Source organism: Embiotoca jacksoni, unplaced genomic scaffold, assembly GCF_022577435.1.
Source record: "Embiotoca jacksoni isolate LCO1_2020_lvr unplaced genomic scaffold, fEmbJac1.0.p SCAF_1, whole genome shotgun sequence".
Lineage (NCBI taxonomy): Eukaryota > Metazoa > Chordata > Actinopteri > Embiotocidae > Embiotoca > Embiotoca jacksoni.
This window is the reverse complement of record NW_027185229.1, coordinates 8374258-8398705: the sequence shown is the minus strand read 5'-3', so window position 1 is coordinate 8398705 and position 24448 is coordinate 8374258. Positions and strand designations below refer to the sequence as shown.

The following is a 24448-nucleotide window of genomic DNA, read 5'->3' as shown; positions in this document are numbered from 1 at the left end:
TTAAACTGACATTCTACCAGATTCAACCTGAATTAAAAATAACTTTTAATCAATATAATTCTTATCATCATGGCTCTGTACTTGACTTGCTTCTTCCAACTTTTAAACAATGACTTTGTGCTCATTTAAATAGAATTACAAGGTAACCTTTGAACCGTTTTGGTCAAACAAGCTTCAGATAGCCACTGTTTCACACCACTGTTTGCATATATACGATCCTGCTCTGTGGCCCAACTCCTTCTGCACAAGTTAAATGTTAAGTTGTTTATCCATTAGTAGAATGCACTTCACTAAAGGTGAGCGGATGGCCTGCACATTTAGACATGTAAATGTTGGGGAGGTGACAAAAAAAAGAGGGTTGGGGCGATGATTTGCCTTGCAAAGCACACCCATCTGCCCTTTCGATGGCTCATTGGCTCCCAAGATCAGGTGCAATCTGAACTGGAATCATTTGGATAATTGACCTTCTGTGTGCATAGATTAGAATAAATTAATTTTGATTGGCCTTGCTGCATTAGGAACAAAGTGGGAAATGTTGGCTCTTTTATATTCAGCTGCTGGTTTGTTGTACCCAGTCTCTGAGGTGATTATGTATGCCATTCCCCAACTATTATGCATTTCTTCAGCTTAATAAAATAATTCTTGCTCTGAGCAGAGTGGAGCATTGAGCACAACACAGCTAGACACAGAACCTTTCTCAACTTTTTAAGTAAAGCATCAGTCTGACTCGGCACAAAAGCATCCACACAAATCTGTGTGGGGGCATTAAAATGCATATTTGTATGTTTGTTTTAGATGTATAGGTGGGTGGTGTATATATTAATCCATGTGTTTTTGCTCATGCAATCATTCTGATGCAGAGTGGTATGGGGTATGTGGTTACTTGTCTTTCCAGGTTTTTTCAATCTCCATAAGTGACCTTGCTATTCCAATGAAAGTGCCCATACTCTGTGTGTCTACACCCGGTCCATGCAGCCCTGTATGTGTCATTGCTGCCTGATGGACAGCCATTAACCCTTGGTGAAGGGGTGGAGGAATATTTATGTCTGCCTGTCAGCTGTGACACGACTCCCTCCGGGGATGAATAATATCCCTGCCCTACACTGGCTCCAATTGTTGAGTCCAATTCACAGCAAAATGGTTTGTGTGTGCATGTTGGTGTGTGTTCTTGCTGATATGTTACATTTACTGTGTGTCTGTCTGTGTGTGTGTATGTGTGTGTGTACACAGTAAGTGTGTGTGGGTTCAGGGGCATTCTGATATCCTGAGGTGAGCAGCGGGAGACAAGTTCTACATCCCTCACTGACATCTGACAAACCTCCCTCTCGCCACAGAGGTTGGTCTCTCTCCTCCTCACTCTGCGTCAAGCGTGGCATCTCTCTGTTGCCTTGTACCTCTACACTTTCCTTTTGTATGTAACCTTCAATATGCACACATGAAAATGTTTTTTTTAAGCACCATAAGCCAAAACTAGAATTAAAAGTTGTCATGCAAGATGAAAGTCAGGACAGATGTCCTGAAATCCAAAGCCTAGAATTATTGTGTCTGCATTTTCTATGGTATCTGCATTCATCATGGAAAATAATTTCAATAGAACCTTAAAATAGAAATGGATTAAAACAGCAGAACAGTGCGCAAGGATTTATTCAGTCATTGTAGCAATTGCTTAATTAATCTACATGGTTAGCTAATTCTTTCCAACCCCTTTTTTTTTTTTTTTTTACTACTTTTATCAAATGGCAACCTCACGTCTCCAACAGTTTTCAAATGGTTATTTTGTCCCCTTTACTTTTACCGTTTAAGTTTGACGTACTAAAATATCTCTAACAAGTGTTAGAGCCATAACCCAGATGAGCCAGCCTCAGAATTGTTCAAAATGATATACTCATCCTGATTGCCTTCACTTGACTGACCATGTGGTCACAGTAATAAGCTTTAGGACCAGCAGTGAATGCACTGTAGACGTTAGTTCTCTTTGGGGTCACCTTTTAGGCTGCTCTAACCTCTGCTTGTTGGAGGTTGTTGAGGCTTAACAAGAGGAATCTAAATCTGGATTTATATTTATCCTAAAACGGCATTACAATTTACCACCAATTAAAAATGGCAGTAAAAGACAGAACTCTTCTTACCTACAGGCAGTTTATACCAATGGAACTACTGTAGGTATGGTGAGTAATTTGTATAGAAATGTCTTTACTCAGGCATAGAAATACATAGAAAATTATATATTCAGAAGAAGTTAAAATTGTAATTCAAAGTTTTTTGTATAGCTTTAAGCTCTGATTTTTAATTAGCTGACAGCTTTAGCAGAACCCCAAGTATTCAAGTATATACTGCACAGGTGGGGAGCATAAACACTACCTTGCTTGGTTTTTGACCTGGGAACACTGAGTAAACCAGTCTTAGATGACCTGAGGTGTCAGGATTCTTCATAATGGACATTTTGAGCATTTAGTGCTTAAGAGATAAGTAATTTGATTGTAAACACTACCCTTTGATACCAAGGGAAATTCCCAAATACTTTTCCAGTCTGTCAAGCATTATATTATCGCTGTCCAAATAACCACGTAAATCCAGTAACACCAAAAACAAAACTTTAACTTTTACTTGAACAAGTGTAGTCTTAGTGCTTGTGGTGGGGTCAAAATACAGACTGAAAAAGATTAAGAAATTGTTTTACACCAAGAAAGCATTAAGGTGCTGTAAAACAGCCTTTTCAATGATATTTCCTTAAAAATGTAGGTTTAATATGGGGCTATAGTTATTTATTAGAGCCATGTAGATGAGGGTTTGTCAAATGAGGTTTAATAACTGTCTTCTTCAGGGCCCTTTGGAAAAATGCATGACGAAGAGAACTACCGTCTATCTGTAGTTCATTTGATGCTATGCCATTAAAAACATATTTTAAGAAGCTTGTAAGCAGAGTGTCAAGGCAGCAGGTAGTTGGCCTGAGGTAGTGAACTATTTATGTCAAGGTGGCATAATCTAGGGGATGAAAAAGTGCCAAATTAACTAGAGTAGTCATACGCAGAGGCGCAGGCGGCATGATCAATGCCTGAGTTTTGCTTTATTCTCAGAAAAAAGATTTAAAGTCACTGCATAACTGGGATAACAATTCAGAAGGAACTGATGCTGATCATGTGTTGGTCAGTGTGTCAACAACAATAATATGGTCTGTTCATTATTATTGTTTTTATTAATAATCTCAGAGAAAAGGTAATGCCTTGTCCTTTTTACTTCCTATTTCATTTCAGATGAGAAGTTCAACCTTATAGATGTCATAAAGAACCTGGAGTGTGGTTGGCTGCCGCCTGTGTTCTCTGTTTATGCGCTTTTTTTTTTTACCTTTTTACAATTGTGAAATTTCACCATTGTGCCTCTTTCTTATCAGAGGCAACTAGTCAATTTCATCATGGTGTATTATTTAAAGATCTCAGACCTCACTGTGCCCTCTCAGTTCTTAAATCAAACCTACACCCTTAGATTGATGTATTATTAAGATTTCGCGTTATGATACTGCTTTAAAGTTTTACACACCACTCTGATTTTTTTAAGGGATTTGTTGGTACCATAACATTTTTTGGACACAAGCAGTAAGTAGCACACTCAAAGCATACTCAGTATTTGCTTCATTTTAACTAGCCAATGCTTTGCAAGTATGTACCCTTCAACAACAAAGCGATCCGTCTACTGTGCATCAAAGCTAACACCATGCACACCCTGACATCTCAATGACAGAGGGAAATGTGCAGCGTAGCAAAGTATATGTTGTAATGCTAACCTTCAGAGGCACCTTCCAGGCTTTCAGGAACAACAAGTGCAAACATATATAGCCCACACATATACACACATACACCGAGAAAAATTGATGTTATGTTTGAAATATGTACATTATTACTATTAATAAAGCTATTGCAGTTTTGGTCAGAATTGCTCTTAACTTTCAACGCTTTGTTTTACTCAAATATTATAACAAAATGCTACAATTGAGACCGTAAGACAGCAGTATGGGTAAGATTAACTACTTTATCAAGCACTTCTTCGCAAACATATTCTGTTTAGCCTGAGGCACCAAAAGATTTGTCTTCAATTCAAACTGTCAAGATGAAAGGTTGTTTTTTGTGTGAATCATAATAATGTAAATGATGAGTGTTTCTTCCCAGTATGAGTCACAGTGTTTACACTTTTTTTGAACTCCTAGCCATGTCGTGTCTGATTAGTTGCTATTGATTAGTTGAGTCTCGCTTGAATGTGAAATTTGGCACAATGTGAAGATCACCAAAAACACCACACAAATGTCCTTATGGAAATTGAACATTGATTTCTAATTGCTATGGATAAGGACAAAGCTTCATGAGCACAAAATAAGGATGGAAATGCGAACAGAGCTAACCTTGGGTCCTGCTCATGGCACGTTGAACAGCATCAGGCTTGGTTTCAGAGTGGTTTTACTGTTGTGGAATGAGTAATGTTTAATTGGTGCCATTTCACTTGAACACACTTAGCTTAAAATTGAGTTGGTACATCATCATCATCAACCTCCAGAATATACAGAAACCTCGTTCATCTAACTAGTTCAGTTGTTGTTTGATTTTACTAAAGTGGTAAATACCATTATACTTTTCTGTAGCTGCTTCACAATAAAAGCCTTGCTTTGGCCTTTGGTTCTGTTAACTAACAGTGAGAGGCTATTTGTTTGATGATAATAAGCACAGGAACATAGAGGTGGAACAAAACTCCAAAGCACAGAGATTATGAATTACACTGGAGATGCAAAAGTACTCCAATCTTAAACATAGCAATGGTTCCCTCTAACCCGTCACACATATTAAGCCGAACCGCTTAGGGCGGGGGGCTGTCACCGTTTGGCCCTGATGCCAGCTAGACACAATATTCCGGTACATCACACCTTGTCCCTGTGTAGTCACTGTAGTCTCTCTATGGATATCATCATAGCCTGGCTATGGCATGACTGAAGGATGGTATTCTAGGCCTGTGGAAATAGGCTTTATTTTAGGTTTTGCAGCCCCCAAATAGCAATTTAGGAGAGCGATTTTGTAATTGGATGCAAAAGGATGTTTGCTATGTGAGTTTTCTGCCAAAAATATCTCAATCTGCAATTGTGTAAAACATAAACAACAGTAAGCTTTCTCTCACGGACAAATGGAGAAAGACACCTGCAATCATCTGTCTTCAGTCAGACTATTTCCATGTAATTCACATTGGTCCACATACAACTAGCAGCAGTATTCAAGTTTTTGTAATGTCACCTTACACATGATAACGTATTTCCAGCAACTTTCTCAGATTGATTTTAGTCTCAACAGTCACAAAAAAAAATCACATATTGAATGACAGTGAACGGAGGGATAAACAGACGCGTGTCATTGGGCACCCCCACCCCCCCAATTCTCACTAGAATAGAAACTGTTGCAAGGCAGCAGCATAAAACAGAAAATGAGATCCATCAGTTTCCTTTACTCATTTAGCCTGCGTTTTCAGAGAGAAATCATAGACAATTCTTTGAAGGGACAAAAAGAGGAAGGGATGAACTATAAATTAATCACCCAGTCACGACACATTGCACTGTTTTGTGTTTGCTGGCCATATTAGACTGTTTTTGTTGATTTAGTATTATTTGTGCCTCTCACACCTGTCAAACATGTTTAGAATAATCTTAATGGGAATGCCTGGCAGTGAGTGGTTCAGAAGGTAAATGATTACAATCATTAAATGCCACATGCTGTATGATTTTATCTCCCGACTGTCAACACCAACTGGCCCAGACCGGAACAGACTTGATCCCACTTGTTCCATCACTATTCCCATATCATAACTATTAGTGGCCCAGAAATTGTATTGTGTATTCACCCCCTAATTTTTTTGTTGTATTTGTCTGCAGCCAGAGATTTAGTTTTCTCCACCCTTCTCCACCCACCCACCTGTCATCTTGTACATGTCTGTGAATGTGATGATCCCCTGCCTTTGTAAGCCTGTAAAGCCCATTCAGCCATTGTAACGCAGCCAACATAAATAAGCTTCACTTGACTTCTGCAGAATCCCAGTGTGCAATGAGTGATTGAAAAGCAGTGCAAAAATACTGCCTTATTTCTGTGACGGAGGATAAGGTCAGAATGGTTGGTTACACTCAGCCCTGAGGAAACTGTCACAGCCCATGACCCCGCTGCTCACTCACAAGACATGGCAAAGCAAAGGCCATCTACAGGATCTGTTCTCTGGTCACATGGATTTTTGCCAGACCTCACCTTTTCTCATTTTCCTTGCCTTGTTCCTACCCACCCATACCTTCCTACAAACCTCCTTTGACTGGAAAGAAAAGCCATTCTTGCCTTTTCTTGATTGGTTTCTATTCTTTTGCCTGCAGAGAAAAATGGAATCCCAGGGTGCTGAAGGTTGAAGGTGGCTCGGTGCTCATAAAGCACTCTTGACCAGGGCAGATGTGAGGAGACTTAGGGATGTGGATGAATGCGAGGAAGATATATTGACACAGAGTATGGTTCAGGCTGGTGTTATGATCTGCCTAGTTTGGTGTCTGAAAACAGAATTTGGAAAGCATGCCGAAAACCATAAGAATTTAAAAGAGTTGGATAACATATTTTAGTCCCTTTTAAAACATTAAATTAGGCTGCAAAGGCTTTAAAATTCCACTGGCACAAAAAACAGGGACTGACATAATTATATGTAGAACGTAGACTGAGTGTGGTGAGTCTGTACATCCTCCAGATGAAACCTGGTGCACACTGTCCATTGATCAGACGGGTATCCAGCTGCCTGTTGCAGTAGGATTTTTACCGTCAAGCAAAACTTCAGACACCACTGTCTGTCAAAAGATGTCTCTGCCAGTGACATGGCCAATCTTTGACATAATGCTCAGTCTGTCACTTTGCAGTCCCAAGAAGGGGCTGTCATGCTTCAGCAGGCCGGATAATTATTTCTCTCTTATCCCTCCTTGCCAGGGCCAATCCTAGCCTTCAATAGAAGCTAGGGCCCGCACCACTTCCCATCACTTCTCTTTGTCTCTTTTTCTTCTCCATCTCTCTTCTTCCATCTGTTTCACTTCACCTCACTCTCTGACTTCAAGACCTTCTTTTCCCTCAGTGTGTCTTTATGTCATTCTCTCTTGCTTGTTCTGTAACCTCTCTAAGAATAGATTTGCACAGGCGAAATAGATCCTCGGTTTGACAGAACTGATGCTCAAAGTAGTACACATTCCATAAAAGATTACCATATGACGATGATTTACGTTGCTTATCCTACACATATGACAAAAAACAACACATCTTGCTCTTCCACACAGCCTTATCTTGCTGCTGACATGAAGCACTAGTCCACAGTTGGAGCAATTTCAAGGAATAAAATGATTCTGGGAAACGGTTGGCTCTGTCTAAAGTTAGAAAGCAGTGTTGTTACTGAAGTGTGTTTGCCTTTATCTTTTGCAACAAGGCAATTGCTTGTTTGGGTAGACAAACAAGGTTTTATTTTTCATTTTTGTCATTTATATTCAAACATGTATGTGTGTCCTGCATTGAAAATTTGACACCACCACAACTGTTGCTTTCTTTGGGGGAAAATGTTCTCTATTCAGCAATGCCATCAGTTTGTCACAGGCCCTGATGGTTCTAGTTCTCACCTCCCTTTTGGATGTTGGGCAACATAATATAAAATATAGTTATTTTTTTTAATCCTAAAGGAAAGTCTTGCTCCAGAGATTGCTCAAAAAGGTACAACATCAGAATAAAACACCATTAAATTAAGATAGATTTGGTCAAATAAGTATACTAAAATAGAAAAGTAATATTGTAAATGATGTTGAAAAGTAACATTTATTTATTTAATGTTTATTTACATAGGGACAAGTATGTAGCATAAACCAATACAAAACACCACGGCATTTATAGCTTGAGCTAATTTGCAATTCCCATCCCATGATGGGCCTTTAAGATGCCTAAAACTCGACAACTCACATCACAACAGAATACGGTACAGATCATAAACTTAATCACTAAGTATATACATTCAAAACTCAACAAAAGAAATACACATATATACAATGTAGGACGCAGCATAAAACAGGAGCACCAGATCATTCATGAGTACATAACTGATCCCTCTTCAAAGCTGTTTCGGTTTGATTTTAAAATTAACTAACCTTGGATCCAGTTTGATTTCTGTAGGTAAGGAGTTCTACATGTTGATCCCCTGGAAAGAGAGATGTTTGTCCAATATGAGAATTTAGTTAAGGCACCTTACAATTCCCATTAGTTGCTCCACATGTTATGTTGCATTTAATGTTGAAAAGTACCATTGCACATGATATTAACACTATTGCTCTCAGTATCCAATGGTTCAGCCATCCTTCTTATGGAAGAAGGAGTTACACAGTTTGATGGTCACTGGTTAAAAAACAAAAAAAAAGACCTCCTGTGGGTAACTAAACTCAGTATTTTCTGGTTTGGATGCAACTTGACATGTAGAATCTGAGATTATGTTGAGAAATCCTAAACAACATTGATCACCTAAGGCAAGTTACTCCTGTCTTACTTCAAACATGGACACAAAACTGAAAAATCCTTCTTTCCTAACTGCAGTTTCATCATTCCAAGATGTGTCATTAGAGCCAGCAGGACTGCCTTGATTTGGAAGCTGTGCATGTTAACCTGTGGCCCCAGGGCCGAGCACTGGGCCCCCAGCAGATCGAAAACAAATAAACAAGGCCTGCCAGAGCAGGCGGTGACAGTACAGGCTGTCTCCAGTAGATAAGACAGAACAATAGCCCTTAATAGGCCACAGAGAGACACACACCCATCTCCAGCCCTGCCTTTTTCTACTCCTATCTGCTTGCTGGTAACAAAGGAAACAAGATTCTTTCCCTTTTCTTTCCTGCAGAGAGATTAGTGGCGCTTTACTGGGGTATGGGCATGAAAATGTGTATTTGAGTGATAATTCAGCAACGCACGCACGACGCGTTACAAGGAGCCTTGCAGAATGAGAAGGAATACAATGCCTTTATTCCCCCCCTGGGTTGAAATTTGGAGGAGAAAAGTACATCTTGTTTGTTTGCTACTTATAAGTCTGAGGAAGTGAGAATGAAGACTTTCTAAACATGTGATGTTGCTTTCAAATGTTGTCCTCATATTTCAGTGAATACAGATGGCCAAATATGTATAATATGATAGTATTATAAGACAAGCCTGTGTCCGTAATAATAATAATACTCACATATTTTGTCAAATGTGTATCCAAGGCAGGGTTTAGGAAAACTTCGCTAGGAGAAGTACTATAAAGGCCCACGTGGGTATGTCAAATTGTCTGGGTTATATTTCTTTCTTGTCCTAAATGCAGTTAGTGGGGCGTATAATAGCAGGCAGAAAAGCCTGTTTCTCCTGTGAAGGCCCTGTTTTGACTTTGACTCAAAAGAAAGCCTTGGCAGGGTATCGGAATGCCGGCAGCAATGATCCTATTTTCCAAAATCTGAATCATTTCACCGGCACCCAGGTAGAAGGCACCTGCTCATGCTGTAACTCTGCTTGAAAGAACACAGAAAGATCCCCTAAAAAGAGCGAGCTGGCACATTATACTTGATGCCTTTATGCTGAGCTCTGATGAAAGAAATCCATCCCGCTGCCAACTTAGCTCACCTGAAATGAATGCCTTTAAGGAAAGAGACTGTTCATCTGTAACAGGAGGTAAAATGCTACAGAGTGTGATGTTAAAAATTTTAGGTGGATTGAATTGTGCACTGCTATTTCATACCTTGAAGCTAGATTTCCGAGATGCCAAGAGCCTGAATGGAGCAGAGAAGAGTCAGACTTTTGATTGGAGAGGCCATCAAACCAAGAGAATTGACCCTAAATTTGGCACCCGTTCTTTCTGCCAGTTCATTATTTTGTCATTTTAACCCCATGCAGACCACTACCCTGCTATAAATATTTTTTTTTTTAAAGTAATGTACTTTATATATACTGTTCATTGTGCAGTGTACCACATGGGGACAAAATGCTTGACCACATTATATCTTGCATTTTGGAACTGAATGAGCTGTTCGAGGAGACAACAGGATTAGAAAAATGAACAAGATGCTCACATTTTGCCCTGCTTTGATCTTCTAACTCTATTTTTCTGAATGTTTATTAGTTTAAGGCTGTGTTCCCTCTGGGCACATGGTTCTGCATTTAATATCACTGTATCTCTTTTAAAATGATAGTAAGGTTTGTGTCAGTTGTTAAAGCTCCAGATCTGTGATCTCTGCTTTAAATGGGCAAAAATGGAGAACATTAAACCAAATGTCTGCTTATTTTTCGTTGTCTTCTTTGTACAGCAAGAATAATGTTCTCTAGGTTGTTGACTGACTGTCTTGTAAACCAAAACCAGAGAAGAAAAATAAAACAAACTTGCACCAAAGTGCAACTCTGTTCTCGCCACATCCATATTTCTATAAACTGCATTTACCTCTGCCAAGCCATATAAATCATGTCTTGTGTATCATTAATATACATGGATGTCAATAGGAGACGCATGAATGGAAGAAATATGGTCCTTCCCAATGGAGACAGAGTTGAAAAATGGGCTGTAGATAGGGTAAGAATAGAGCCTTCTCCAGTGAGGCTGCAAAAGGCGTCTAAATCTCTGCTGCCCCCCAGTGGGCCACCAGATAATGCTGTGCGTGTGCGTACATATGTGCGTCTGACATCAAACAACTGTGACACAATGTGATGTTTGACCCACCCAAAACCCAATGTTACATAGTCTTCTTTTTGTAAATGCACGCATATCACAGAGTGGTGTCCCATATTCCTGTTACTTTGTGTTTGCTGTGTCATGAGCAGAACTCTGACATCACAGTCATATTAGAAACATTTCATTGTTAATGCATTGCAGTTTCCATGAGTTTGACTTGACAACTGATGTTTGCAATAAAAAAAATAAAAAAAAAAAGGACTTAGTTTGATCCTTGTTAATGCCATAATCCCTCTATACCTCCGGCAGTTTCATTAAAGTGTGTTTACCACAAAGGATCTTATAAAATAGTATAAAACGGTGGATGTTCGGCAGATTGAAGCAGTTTAAGGGTGTTTTCACACCTGAAAATCTAGACTAAGGTACCAACCAAAGTTCATGCGTTTGTTGCATTGTATTCTTGATCCAGTTAGTTTTGGTTTCACAATGCAATGTTGCGAGCGCACTAAAGAACTTTGCATGAGATAGATTGTTTTTGTTGCCACTATACTATCCTTCTCATGGCATTATTATGAGCATTTATTTTCATGTCAGAAAATAATTTGTAAGCTTCAGTTTCAGTTTTTATGAATTTCTTTTCCAGCTCAAAACTTCAAAACATTGTCTCCTCTCCCCATGTGCTAAAGCAGCTCATTTTTACATCTCCCCTGCTTCTTTTTCTTCTTCTATTCTTTAATGGGTGAAGATAGTTTGACTCAACTTCCCCTAATTGCTCTGACAGTGTGAACCATTCAAAAATAATTTTCACACTGCAAACCAACCGAACCATGGTTCAGTTTGATTCAGACCGAGACCATTTGGTCAGATAAAATTTTGGCCCTTTCGCCCGGTCCGTGGTCCAAGACACCTTTCACGCCTGCTTTTTGGGTCTGGACAGTAAAAGGTAGGTGTGAAAGCAATCCTAATGATCACTGGTGGTCAGGCTAAAAGTTGTTCTTAAAAGTTGCATTTTAGAGGTTGAATTATATTCAGCCTCTAAAATGCATCGCTGCTTCATTTTTCTAATTCTGGCTGCCTACAAATTATGGTGTTGCCCCAGCTGTGGGTCCAAAGTGCATAACACATGCTCACACATGTACCTTAAGGCGCAGGATATGACATGTATAGCAGGCTAAGTCATCGGATATAGACACATATACACTTTGAGAAACTACAGATCGCACCTATCCGGCTGTCGGAAAAACATCTGAGCCTTGACAACCAATGTGTTAGTGTTTCTCTCTCATGCCGACTTTTCACTGTCTGTTACTCTTTACACACTAATGCTGGTTATTGAGTAGACTATATCGCAAATATACGCTGATAGTCATCATAAAAAGTGTGGGAATTTTGAACTACTCATTCATTCATTCGAAAGCTGCACAGTTAGTTTGTACATTGAGTATTTGGCTATGTACCAGAAGACTGTTGTTTAACACATACACGGGTCACATACATCACTGTATAGTAAAGTATTCAGTAAAGCACATTAAATATAAACTGTGTTCATTTTACACACAAAGATCATTTAAATGTGTTGAGGAGTGGTACTCCCGTCTGTGAAAACAACATCTCGTCAATATGTGGATCTGAGGTCTAAACAAATAACCTTGATCAAGGTTTTGACCAGAAAAGAAAACATTTATTTCAAACGTTGGCCGTTGGAGTTTGAAAGCTGTGTGCATTTACCAGGAAAAGGAGAGTACATTTTTAGTTTTTAATTTCTTTGCCTCCAACTCATCCATTAATTTGACATACTAGAAAAACCTCATTATGTATTATTACTTATGTAAACTGGAGGTCAGTTTAATTTGATTCCGTATTAGTTTCATGCTGCTGTTTTCCTTTTCACCTTGTTTTTTTTTATGCATTCCTGGTCACATCCCTTCGCAAGATATTTAATTAGCATGAAACCGTTCTCTTTGTGGACCTAACTGTTTGCTCAGTTTTGTTGCATTGCAACAGTCTTTATGGCACTGCCTACATCTGTGTTTTGTCTGACACCTCTTCTGGTCTTGTGTCATTCTCTGCTGTTCGCAATGCTTCGGCTGTTGCTCTGGTAGCTATCCAAGTCCTTGATCTGCTCTCACTGTAAACATCATTACCACGCACTGACAACATACACATGCACAACAGGCACACACACACACACACACACACACATACATCCGCACCACACTCCCACAAGCTGCTCATCCAAATCGGCGCTAACAGATTAGCAGTGATTATAAACAAACATGGAGGATTAATCCTGTGTGCTCTCAGTCTACTTTTCCACTGAGCTAGCCAGGGTAATTACCAAGTGCTAGATTGTTAGTGTAATCGCACACACACACACACACACACACACACACACACTAGCTGCTTTGCTTCTCTACTTAGTGATATCAGTTTCGTGCTCATTTTGTAAGAAAGTTGAAGATATCCTCGAAGAAACTGGGAGACAGCTAAAGTAAACAGTGCAAATGATGAGATGGGTTGGCAGAACTCAATGTTCACAACTCAGTTTGTCCTGGATAGTTGTTCTGTAGATACGGAATTTGCAGAACAAGGGACATCTCAACATTATATATGTATAATACAATTGAACTAAAAGTCACTAGCATGGTGGAATTTAACCTGTTGATTTGCTGACCACTGTGTGTGCTCGAGTGTATTTTATTATTTTCTTTGAATTACATGTGCGAGGTATGTATAACTTATGAGTTTTAAAGGTGAAAGGAAAACCAGTCACCTTCTGTTGTTTGTAATGTTAACAGTTCCCATTGAAATATTGCTTTGGAATTTGGCCTACTTGTTTCATCACTCGCCTGCTTCTGCCCTTTTAACTTTTAACATTATACCATCTCACTTAATTCTGCCTCCATAGTGATACAGTTGTGTCTCCTCGGGTGCATTGTAGAGCCTCACTAATGCTGGATTTTGGGGGCCGATACCTATATCAGGGAGTAAAACAAATGTGAATGTTTATATATCCCTGATATGTGGTTATTTAACCACTTTAAACACTTTCTGACAAACATGTAATGGCGGCAGGATATATTACAGTTTATTGCCCACACTGATATCAGTGCACTAAAACGGTAAACTTCACTTGGAATTTAATACTTATAGATAACAAAAAACACTATAGAAAAAAAAAATTCTGATTTGTGTGACATCGGCCAATAATATTGACAGACCAATATATCGGTCAAGCTCTACTGCATAACCTCTGTATGACCTACTGTACACCAAGTTGGCAGAGACTTCTGTACTTTTTTCTTAGTAAAAATATTTTAAACTGGCAACAGTACATTTTTTTACTGAGCGTGTTTACAGCAGTATGGGACGTGTAAGTGTTGCAAAGGATCAGTCAATGATTGTAATCAGATTACATGTTGGACTTTACATCACCATCTACACAAATTTCAGGGCTCAATTATAATTTGATTCTCTCACTTTGTATTGCTACTACCTGCTATTACCAGTATTGACAATAACTGTGATATTTAAAAAAAAAAAAATGAAGTATTGATATCATGTTAAATAAGCACATGTAATAATATCGTGGACAGTCCAGCACCAGTATCTAGCTGGTTTACACTCCGACACAGAAGGTGGCAGGATTGCTCCTTTGGGCTGATTGTCACTCCCCATATACATGTAGCTACCAATGAGATAGACTTAGCAGAATAGGGTTTAATATAATCAATGGTCCAGTGATGTTAGTTTTTTTTTTTTAGAGAAAATAAACAATTTAGCTGCGTTTTAAATTTTTCTGGTTGATTTGTCCACTTAAACATTTAAAATAATTTAATCTACATAAGTAGATATACCACCTTCCCACCATGTGCTCTTATGTACAAGTGAGCTGTAATCAGTATGAAGGAGCAATACTGTCACCTATAATTAATGCAGCTATAATGTGACAACTGTCCTGATAGCATTGCTATTATTTTATTTACGTTTTTAATAGAAACCACTATAGCATCATTATCATGAATTATTTTGGCCACAATAATTATCGAGAGAAAATCTGATACCGTGGCATCCTTATATGGACTATAATCATGTCATTGTTGTTTTGTTTGCTTGATATTCACAAGCGTGTCTCCACCACTTGGTTTAATAATTTCCCAACCTCCTCTCTCACAGGTTGAAGCCATCCTGGTCAACATTTTTGGGGGCATCGTTAATTGTGCCATCATTGCCAACGGCATCACCAAAGCCTGTCGAGAGCTGGAGCTGAAGGTTCCGCTGGTGGTGAGGCTTGAAGGTAAAACGGCACTTCATACGCGCACACACAGACACACACAAATAAATCTGTTTTACCTCTCCAACCCTCTTCGTCAGCCGATCCCCGCGGATATTCCCATCAGCACAATACACACTGTGCATCACCCCCTCATCAGAAACCAGACCATCGATCTCCATCTAGCCTGGAATGAAAGCACTTGACCTTAACAAGCATTTCATCATATTGGATAATGATACTGGCCTTAAAGCTACAATATGCAACCACGTTCACACCTCTGTCACTTGTCACTCATGTTTGCCTGGAAATGGCATACATAACAAACTGTTTTTTTAATATGCATTTTAATGCTTTTTCTAGACCTTCTAGCTCCATAGCCACCACCCTGATGGCTACTAGCTCTATGTACCACAAATGGTGCTTATCCAGCATACGAGCACAGGCTGATAATGACTGATAAACAGCTCGCTGTGTTATTTTATGACTATATTGATTTACAGTTTGAAAGGTACAAATAAGCTCTTTCCCCACCTTGTTCGAAACTTGGGAGCCATTGTTTTATGGCCACTGTACTCTCAGAAGCCCATCCATCTTCATTGTGGCCCAGTGTCCTAGTAAGAACAGCAGTGCATTTCTCATACATGTCACACTTTGCCACACCTGTCATTAGCGGCAGCCAGACTAACAGTAGAATTGCCACTGATTGGCTCACCTTTCACCTGTATATGCTAATAAAACCTGTTCTCGTGCATGTGTGTGGGATGGTAGCGGTGACTCACCGAGGCATGGGGCCAGTTGGTGGTTAGCGTAATTGTCAAGATCTTGCTGAGTGGTGTGTCCAGAGCAGAGAGCAGGCAGGGGGAGCATACTGTGTGTGTGTGTGTGTGTGTGTGTGTGTGTGTGTGTGTGTGTGTGTGTGTGTGTTAGCCCTTAACACTTTGTGCTGTATGTCTGCACAAACTCTGCTAATATGGTTTGTAGGTCAGGGCATGTAAGCAGTTTCTTGAAGCGAACTGTGTGTAGAGATACTGCAACAGAGTTTGGACCTGCCTTAACAGAGCACAATAGAGTGGGAAACATTTCGATTTCACAACTTCCCCCTTAAAGAAAAAGAAAGATGTCTTGCAGGAGTGTAATATTCCCTCCAATTGATAGTGAATTTGAACCAAGAGAGGGAAGACTAATGACAGATGTGTGGCTTAAATTTAAATTCTACAAATGACCACTGCACACAAAGTTTAAAAAAAGAAGAAAAAGAAGCATTGGTGCCAGTTTGAGTATTAAAGGTGAAAGTGTTTTTTTTTTATGGTAATGACTTAGCATACACCTAACCGTACAGTTTATATAATAAAATTGTCATGTGGCTGAAAAGAGAGTATTTGGATATGAGATTTGTTGCCACAGAAGCAACTAGATTGGCAATCACAATAGATCCTTTATTAGTCACCACACATTTTTCATTCAGCCTGACTCACAAACAGTCCAGAAGGTCACTACTGGTGGCTGGTCCAACCATGTTTCCCTGGCCTGGGCCTAATCCAAGCTTTAGTTGTGGGCCATTACATCCTAGGCTGCAGTCTTGTGGAGAGGATTGGTTCAGAATCAATCAGCTCAGCTTGCGAGGCTGACTGCAGGCCAGTGAGAACGGCCCAGCGCTCTTCAACAGGATCAGAATGGATTAACAAGCACACTTTTAATTGGAAAGGCTCTTTTAAAAGGCCGGAGTTGATTGCATTGGCGGAGAGTTATGTATTCCCAAATGTGGAGGAGAGGGGCCATGTGGTCTAGATGCTGATAGGGTTATCTTAGTTGATAGGGGATGTACGAAGTGTTTTAATGTGGGCTGACAGAGAGTCTGACTAAAACACAGACTCTTCGTTACCGCTTATGCTCAACCATTCAGACATAAAGACACACTTATGCACACAGATATTTAGGGTATAGATAGGAGGAGATACCTGAGGAAGTGCTGTACTGCCCTCTTTGGCTACAGTGTGAACGCAAACGGATTGTATTGCATTGTGAAGATGCTGTCTGCCACTATGGAAAACTTCACCTTAAATAGTCTTCAGGGTCCAAGGAAAAAGGTGACTGCATTCGATTAACTCTGTTCCCCAGCCTATTGATTTGCCGAGCCATTCTCCAACTGCCTGTCAAAGAGTAGAGGCTGCTTTCTCCTTAAATTTGTCCTCCCATTTAGTAAAAAAAAAAAAAAAAAGAAAGATGCAAGGTCCTATAGTAAGGTTAAGATGGCTCCCTCAGTCCTGACAGCATGATTATAGCTTAAATAGCCATGTGCTGCAGCCATTAACTGAAAGTGATATGCATGTTTATGCACATATGGGCAGATGTATAAATAGACACACACACCAGCTGGCTTTTACACTGATATTGCATTCCTTTAAATCAAATATTTACTGCATGGTAAATATAATTCAATAACAGTTTTTGTTTTATTATTTTTTTACCTGATAAATTAGCTATCAACTTACTTTCATATATAATGAATCTTAGTCTTACTCTGAATTTTTTTTCACTTAACTCTTTACAAATGAATGCTGTACAAATGCCACATATACACAAATACTGAATACAGTTATGTTGTTTGTTCATAAAATACTTTGACAGTTTAATCTCATCGATTAAGTTTTCATCCATGTCTACTCTAGCAGTCTCGTGTTTTAAATATGATATACTTATGTGTTTCTTAAACAACAGTCTAGACAAACGAGAAACGTGAAAACTTTGATTAATGACTGGCTAGCACATCAAAGGAAAAATCATCTGCACCGTCGAGGAGTATCCCGCTCTGCGTTCAAATGAGAAGCATTTGATGTTTGACACACAGGAGTAGGGCTCATCCATTTTTGGCTGGAAAGGAAAACAACCCTCTGCATAGTGCTGATTATTATAAGGATTAACGATCAGAGTCAGAACAAGTATGCAGTGATGAAGGAACATGTTTTTATATCACTAATTTGAGGTCATTGAGGTAGCAAGACTGAACTGCTGTATTGCTTCTGTTAAATGGTACAGTCTGTCTCCTCAACTGTCTTTTCATATTTCAGCTGCCTGTAAAATATTGTACAATGTAAGTTGTATCATGTTTGTATGGTGTGTAAACCTGAATTAATGAACAATGGCCACAAAGCCTCAGCAAACATTTCAGATACCTGAAGGTTGTCCTTCATCCGTTTTAAACTGGCTTTACTAACTAACTACACAAGATGCAACACTGTACTGATAGTAAGTTAAATGTTTGTCGTCATACAAAGAGCTCGTTAGAAAGTACACAATACTGCATTTTTTAAAAAGGGTAATGTTTTACTTGTGGCCAGATATCTCATATCTATCGAACTGAATATCAGCCAGTTTACAAGATAATAGGATTTTTTTTTCTTTCACCAAAGACATCAATTCGAGTGTACAGTGAGCTCATTTGCAGACATTTACACTAAATGGTGATTTTCCATAATAACACCAAAGTTGTCTGTTATTGAACATTATATTGTATTGTACAATAGTGTATATTTTAAGATTGTACACTAGAACACGCATTACACACAACTGTTAAGGCATACTTAGTTTACTGTTGTCTTTTGATGAGTTTATTTTCATCTTAGACGGAGCCATTATTTTACATTACGTATTACGTAGTATGCAATCTATCCCCTGTTTACGTGGCAGGTCAATCAATACTTGTTGATTTAGTCAGCTGGGTTGAGAATAGATGAATTGAAATGGTAAGGTGGCCCACTGACGTGTACGAGGTGCAGGTTTCTGTGCTGCCAACAACCGAACAGAACAGATCTTTTCTTTACCTCACACGTCATTCTTTGTCAAGTCCTTGACATAAATATGTTACATTTATGCATTTTCTTTGTATGTCTGACACTACAGCAGAATGTTGCCTTTTTTTTCCTCAAATGATAGCTTCACTAAACAGCTTGTTAGAGGAGAGAATTACTCACAATGTTAGGATCTGCAGCATTGACAGAGCTCCTCCAGCACGAGTCTTTGGCGCAGACCCAAACCGTATTATCCTGTTGAAATATAGTGATCTGTAATTGTCTTACAGAAAATAATATTCTAATAATTGTCTCAAGTAGCTGGCTAATTGGAGCGGAGATCCAACGGAAATGTGTTGGGAGGTGGTAATATATCACATAGCAAAATGGTTTGTGCTGCTTGGTCTTTTGTTGCTTTGTTGGTTTTCAGCTGGGCTGTCGTCTGAGGCTTCTCAGTTGATCCATCGTTCAGCAGTTTGGATGGGATTTAAAGTATTGACCAATGATGGTGTATATCTGTTGGATTGAAAGTCCAACAGATGCTTGTTATAGAAGTTCAGACCAGCTGGTTTAAAAATACAGACATTTCACATGTTCCAGTAAATAAAATGTCAGTGGGGCCAATGATTAAACCCTTGAAATAGTGTACATTATTTTACAGGTAATTACATAAAATTTATTTTTAAAACATGAGCCCTATATGTGTGCATGCATCCTGTTCTATCCAGACTGTGAGTAGGTCTCTGGCAGCACCTAGTGGCTGCAGGTGAACCCACACACTCTGGTTAGCATACTTTATACACACACACACACACACGCGCACACACACACGCCCGCCCACACACACACACACACACACACACCCACACACACACACACACACACACACACACACACATCTCGTGCTGCTGTATCCAGCTGGGCTCAGTCCTTGCTGCAGCTGCGAGCTATCAGTGCTCCCTACTGCTCACAATGGAACTGCAGTTGTGTCTCACGCTCTCACGTATGCAAAAGGAGACCTGCATAAACGCATGTCACTTCTTCTTTCTCACTCCCACAGATGTGTGATTCTCCCCCTCACACATGAGTCACAGCTAACACAGATGCAGCATCGTCTAAACAATGCTGCACATGTTGCTCATCAATATTTATGTAACAAAAAAAGAAAATTGCAGAAAAAACCCCCGCATGTGTTGTTTACTTTATTTTGGTCCTGTATACACTTTCCATAGGCATATTTGTCTCCTTAGAACAGGTCTTGCATTATGTATTTGCTGTGGGGCCATATGGCTGATTCCCCTTCTGTGAGTTTTATCTATTGCTGTTTCAAGTTTGTCGTGCTGCAGCTTTATTTTAATCATCTGGAAGTGTTATAGTATGGATCCACCAATCCCAGTGAAGTTAATGGGTCAGCTTGTTGAATGTGAATATACAAGGCTGCACCATTATTATCAAAATGAGACACACAGACACACACACATAATATATGCTATTTGATCAGAAAATGACTCGAGACACCCAATCCCCTGTTTATGTGCCAGGACAAGGTCTCTTCCTGCTCTTATTCTAATTAATTACATCGCAGAATTGATTGTTTGGAGTGTGATCCCGCAGAAATGTGTTTGGAATGACTTATTATATGGCTGGACAAAAGAGATGAAATATTAGGCGTTAAGTGGCGCTGGTAATAAAATTCCTCATGAAAGGTCTATTGATTAGGGCGGCCTGGCCTCCGGGGAATTCACATATCATGCAGTCTTAATAACACGCCAGCCACAAGAGCTGAGGTCAACCTGTAAGCATCTGAGCATGCACAAACACCACTCGTGCACCTCCACTCGTATCACATTACAGATTTGGTCAGAGTGAATGCAGAGAGGTTTCAATCATCACACCTTCTGTACACATACAGTAAAGTGCACAGTAAATCATAATGTTTTTATAAAATGACTCTATAAAGTGTCAAGAAACAGTAAAGAAAAGCTCATCGCACCTTTTCAGAGCCCTTGGTGACTTTTGTAAATGTCTGACCAGATCAGATGACACACTTTGTTTTGAGTTTTTCAGTGGTATATGACTGTAACTATTTGAAAAAAGATAAGATAAGCCTCTATTGTTCCTCGCGGGGGGAAATGCAGGTGTTGCAGCAGAATGACGACGGAGAAGCAAGTGATGATGAATACTGAAAAAGAAGAAATAAATAAGTCTGTATATTAAGCATTTTTATTGCAACATAACTTAAACCAAAGTGCTGCACAATATCAAACAGTTAAAACAATTCAGATAGACTTGAAGCAATTACGGCATTAAAACAAATTAAGCAACATAAATTAAATTCATGAAAGTTCAAACAATATTAAGGCAAAACAACAGGATATATAACTAAATGGGTCTAATCTATAGATGAATAGACTGGATGTGTTTTCAGTTGAGATTTGAACACTGGTGACGATCTGATGCGGAGGGGAGAGTTGTTCCATATATTTCACATAAGATGTTAAAAAGAATGTGAATTAAAAAAAAATAAGAATTTAGATTAAAATGTTTGAGTAAATAAAGGGAGGTAATTAAAAATATAGGTAGTATTTCCATATCAAACAGAGTAGAGAATTGTTGATTCTTGATCAGACAAATACCAAAAATACCCTTTCTTTTTTTTTCTTTTTTTTTTCTTCATATTCATGTGTGAAATCAGTAAATGCCTAAGAAACAGCTGGCTTTTGTTGTTTTAGCAGTGAGGGGGTGATTGTGCTTCATTTGACCTTTTGCTCTGTTGCCCTCTCGCTCCCTCTCATGCACTCCCTCCCTCCACACTCTTCCTCTCCCCCCTCGTCCTCCTTCCGCCCACTGCGGCGGCCCCTGCCCTGTGTTGTGACAGGCTTGTCAGACCTGTATTTGGCTGAACAGCGTGCTGCACCAGGATGCGACCAGTTCAGTGTGTTGAGCCTCGGGGCTGTGCAGAATGTCTTTCGGGTGTCTCTCTGTCTCTCTCTCTCTCTCTCTCTGTCTGTCTCTCTCTCTCTCTCTCTCTCTCCCTGTCTCTCTCTCTCTCTCTGTCTCTGTCTCTGCTCAGTTGTCGGTCTACCAGGGCCATGAGCGCCACCATATCATCCAGCACCTGCTACCCCTGACCTCGCTGCAGCCAGGGGAGCATGCTCCTACACAAATTGCCCTTTTTCCCGTTGTTCACAGTCAAAGCTGCTTCCGGATCAGCAGTTGAATGTGCCACCGTTCACCCATAACTCCATCCATCTGTCTATGTGGATTGATTCCTCCAGAGGAGCTCTTCGTCTTTCACACAGCGCAGTTTTTAACATCGGTGCAGATGGCAGATCAGGTTCAACCTTGTTAAGCCATTTTTGTCATTTTTGTCACTGCCTGTTGTGTTTTCCTTTTGTCAGGGACCAACGTCCACGAGGCTAAGAGGATTCTGACTGACAGCGGCCTGCCCATCACAGCAGCAGAAAACCTGGATGACGCTGCAAAGAAAGCGGTGGCCGCCATCAGGAAATAGAAAACTCGGTGTGACCTCGGGACAATCTGTCCACCAATCACCAACATTCATCACAGCCTCAGATCACATCAGCCTTTTCTTGAGTATCCCGGTTATGATAGGGAGTTTCAAGTATCCAGTTTTCTGTTTGCATATGTAAACATCATATACTGATTTCAGAAACCTCAGTAAGCCATTATCATGGTTTTGCGAAACACGATTATGCTAGCCGCAGTAGTCCGCATGAAACCAGGAAGAAGTTGTATGTATACATCTTATGATGGTTTGTGACTACCTGCGCTGGAGAAACTTCAGTCGAGTGACAGAACACAAACACACACTTCTTAAGCGATGTAGATTTGCAGTTTTTTCTTTTGGTATTGAATGAAATAAATGTACTTGGAAGTTTAGATGGGAGAAGTTTTGAAATGCTAACCTATTCAAGTCTGTATTACACAGGCTACAATAAGGACACCATCCACTGCTCCCCTGTCCTGCGCGGTGGTGGTGACACCAGTCAAATTGGAAGACGTCTTTTAATATTTTCCTGTTGTTCTTTTCTCATATTGGAAAAAATAACGTGGCTAAGCCAAATTCACAACGCAATGTTTGCATTAGTGCTTAGCTTCTGTAGCCTCATTTTCAATAGCCAGAGTCAAATACGATTTAAAGTGTCAAAATCGCTGCTTTTTGTTGTAAACAACATATGCAACTGCACAAATGGCATACAGTAATCAGTAACTAGGATACCGCTATTTATCATATACACGAGAATATGAATAACCAACTCTTTGCTCCATAAGATATCCCGAATATGATCAAAACGGAGATAAGCTTCATAACTGGGATACTTGGGTACATATAAACACACACATGCAGACCTCCAGAACCTCCAACCTTTGCTCTCATTGGCCTACTTACAGAAATGTCTTACTTTCATTGCCAACTGAGCATATCAGAGTTTCTGAAGTGCTGAAAAACCGCAACACCTTCCAGAATACAACTTTTACTATTTTTTTATCTGTGCTGTGCAAATTATGTGCTTTTAATTTTTTTATCTGTTTTCCATGGAATGTAAATTGATTGGGAAAAATCACTCATACTTTCAGGCTTGTTATAATTTCACTTTATGAGAGTCAGCATAATCCCTTCATAGAACATCAAAAGGCTCTCTGTCAGCGATTGGATGGAGACTCAACACTTTGCATTCCATTTTTCAAGGCAAAACACAGCTTTCTCTCTGCGTATTGTGGCATTTAAGTATAAAAATAACTAGGAAAGACATTTTCACATCCAGCCTTGGTGCACGATACATTCAAGGCACAGTATGACTGCAAGGCAGCCATTCATAAGCTGTGAAATCATTCAGCGGGACTTTTTGTAACTAAAACGAATGGAACAACGAATCAATCAGTCTGTTTACGTCATTGTTCAAGTTAGTTACAAAACCTTATGTGTCCCAGATGAGGTAGGTGAAATACCCTCCCTGTGAATTTGTACATCCTGTCTTATTTATGAAGCGCTACTATGATAGACAGTCTATTATCTGCCTGAAGACTAAAGGGTTTTGTAAACAATCTCGGCAACTCTTTAATTTCCAGCAATAGTTTCTTACAGAATGTTGGCAAAACAAATCAAATGTACACAATTGTACTTGTCTTTTTTTTTTAATAATCATGAATGTATTTTGACAGAATATCTAGATTACGGTGTGAAAACTGTTTATATAATTTGAAAAATTAAAAAAATGTTTCAAAATGACTTTTATTTCTTCACCTCACATTGGAGTACCCTGGGGGAAAACTGGCAGCAGATGGAAACTGAGAAAGGACATGGAAATTCAAATTATACTGATTCTACTGGCTTTTTAGGTGGAAAAGTATATTTGCTGAATAAATGTGACGTCAGTGGGGAAAGCAGACCCTCAGCAGTTTGTACAGCTGTGTACCTTTGAGCCAAGAGCAAACACAGTTCAACCTTGAGACAACTTTTGCATATACACGAGGTGCGTTTTCCAAACAATTCAAGTCATCTTTGCATTCTGAAAGTTTAGTTTTAGATCAGCAGGTTTTTCCTTAGATCAACTAATGTTTTATTCAAAAACCCAAAATATTATGTTTACTATCATAAAGCTAAATAAAAAACCCTGAAATTCACAAATATTTGACGTTTTTGCCCCCCCAAAAAAAATCT

General features: G+C 39.4%; 1 protein-coding gene across 1 annotated transcript in view; it reads left to right on the top strand.

The window, feature by feature from the left end:
• suclg2 (succinate-CoA ligase GDP-forming subunit beta) overlaps nucleotides 1-23985 on the top strand; it is a 100539-nt gene extending 76554 nt beyond the window's left edge. Inside the window, exons 10-11 of the mRNA XM_069147696.1 lie at nucleotides 14875-14995; nucleotides 22164-23985. Coding sequence (XP_069003797.1) covers nucleotides 14875-14995; nucleotides 22164-22276 — 234 coding nt within the window. The 3' untranslated portion in view covers nucleotides 22277-23985. The remainder of the gene's footprint in view (nucleotides 1-14874; nucleotides 14996-22163) is intronic.
• The last annotated feature ends 463 nt before the right edge of the window (nucleotides 23986-24448 follow it).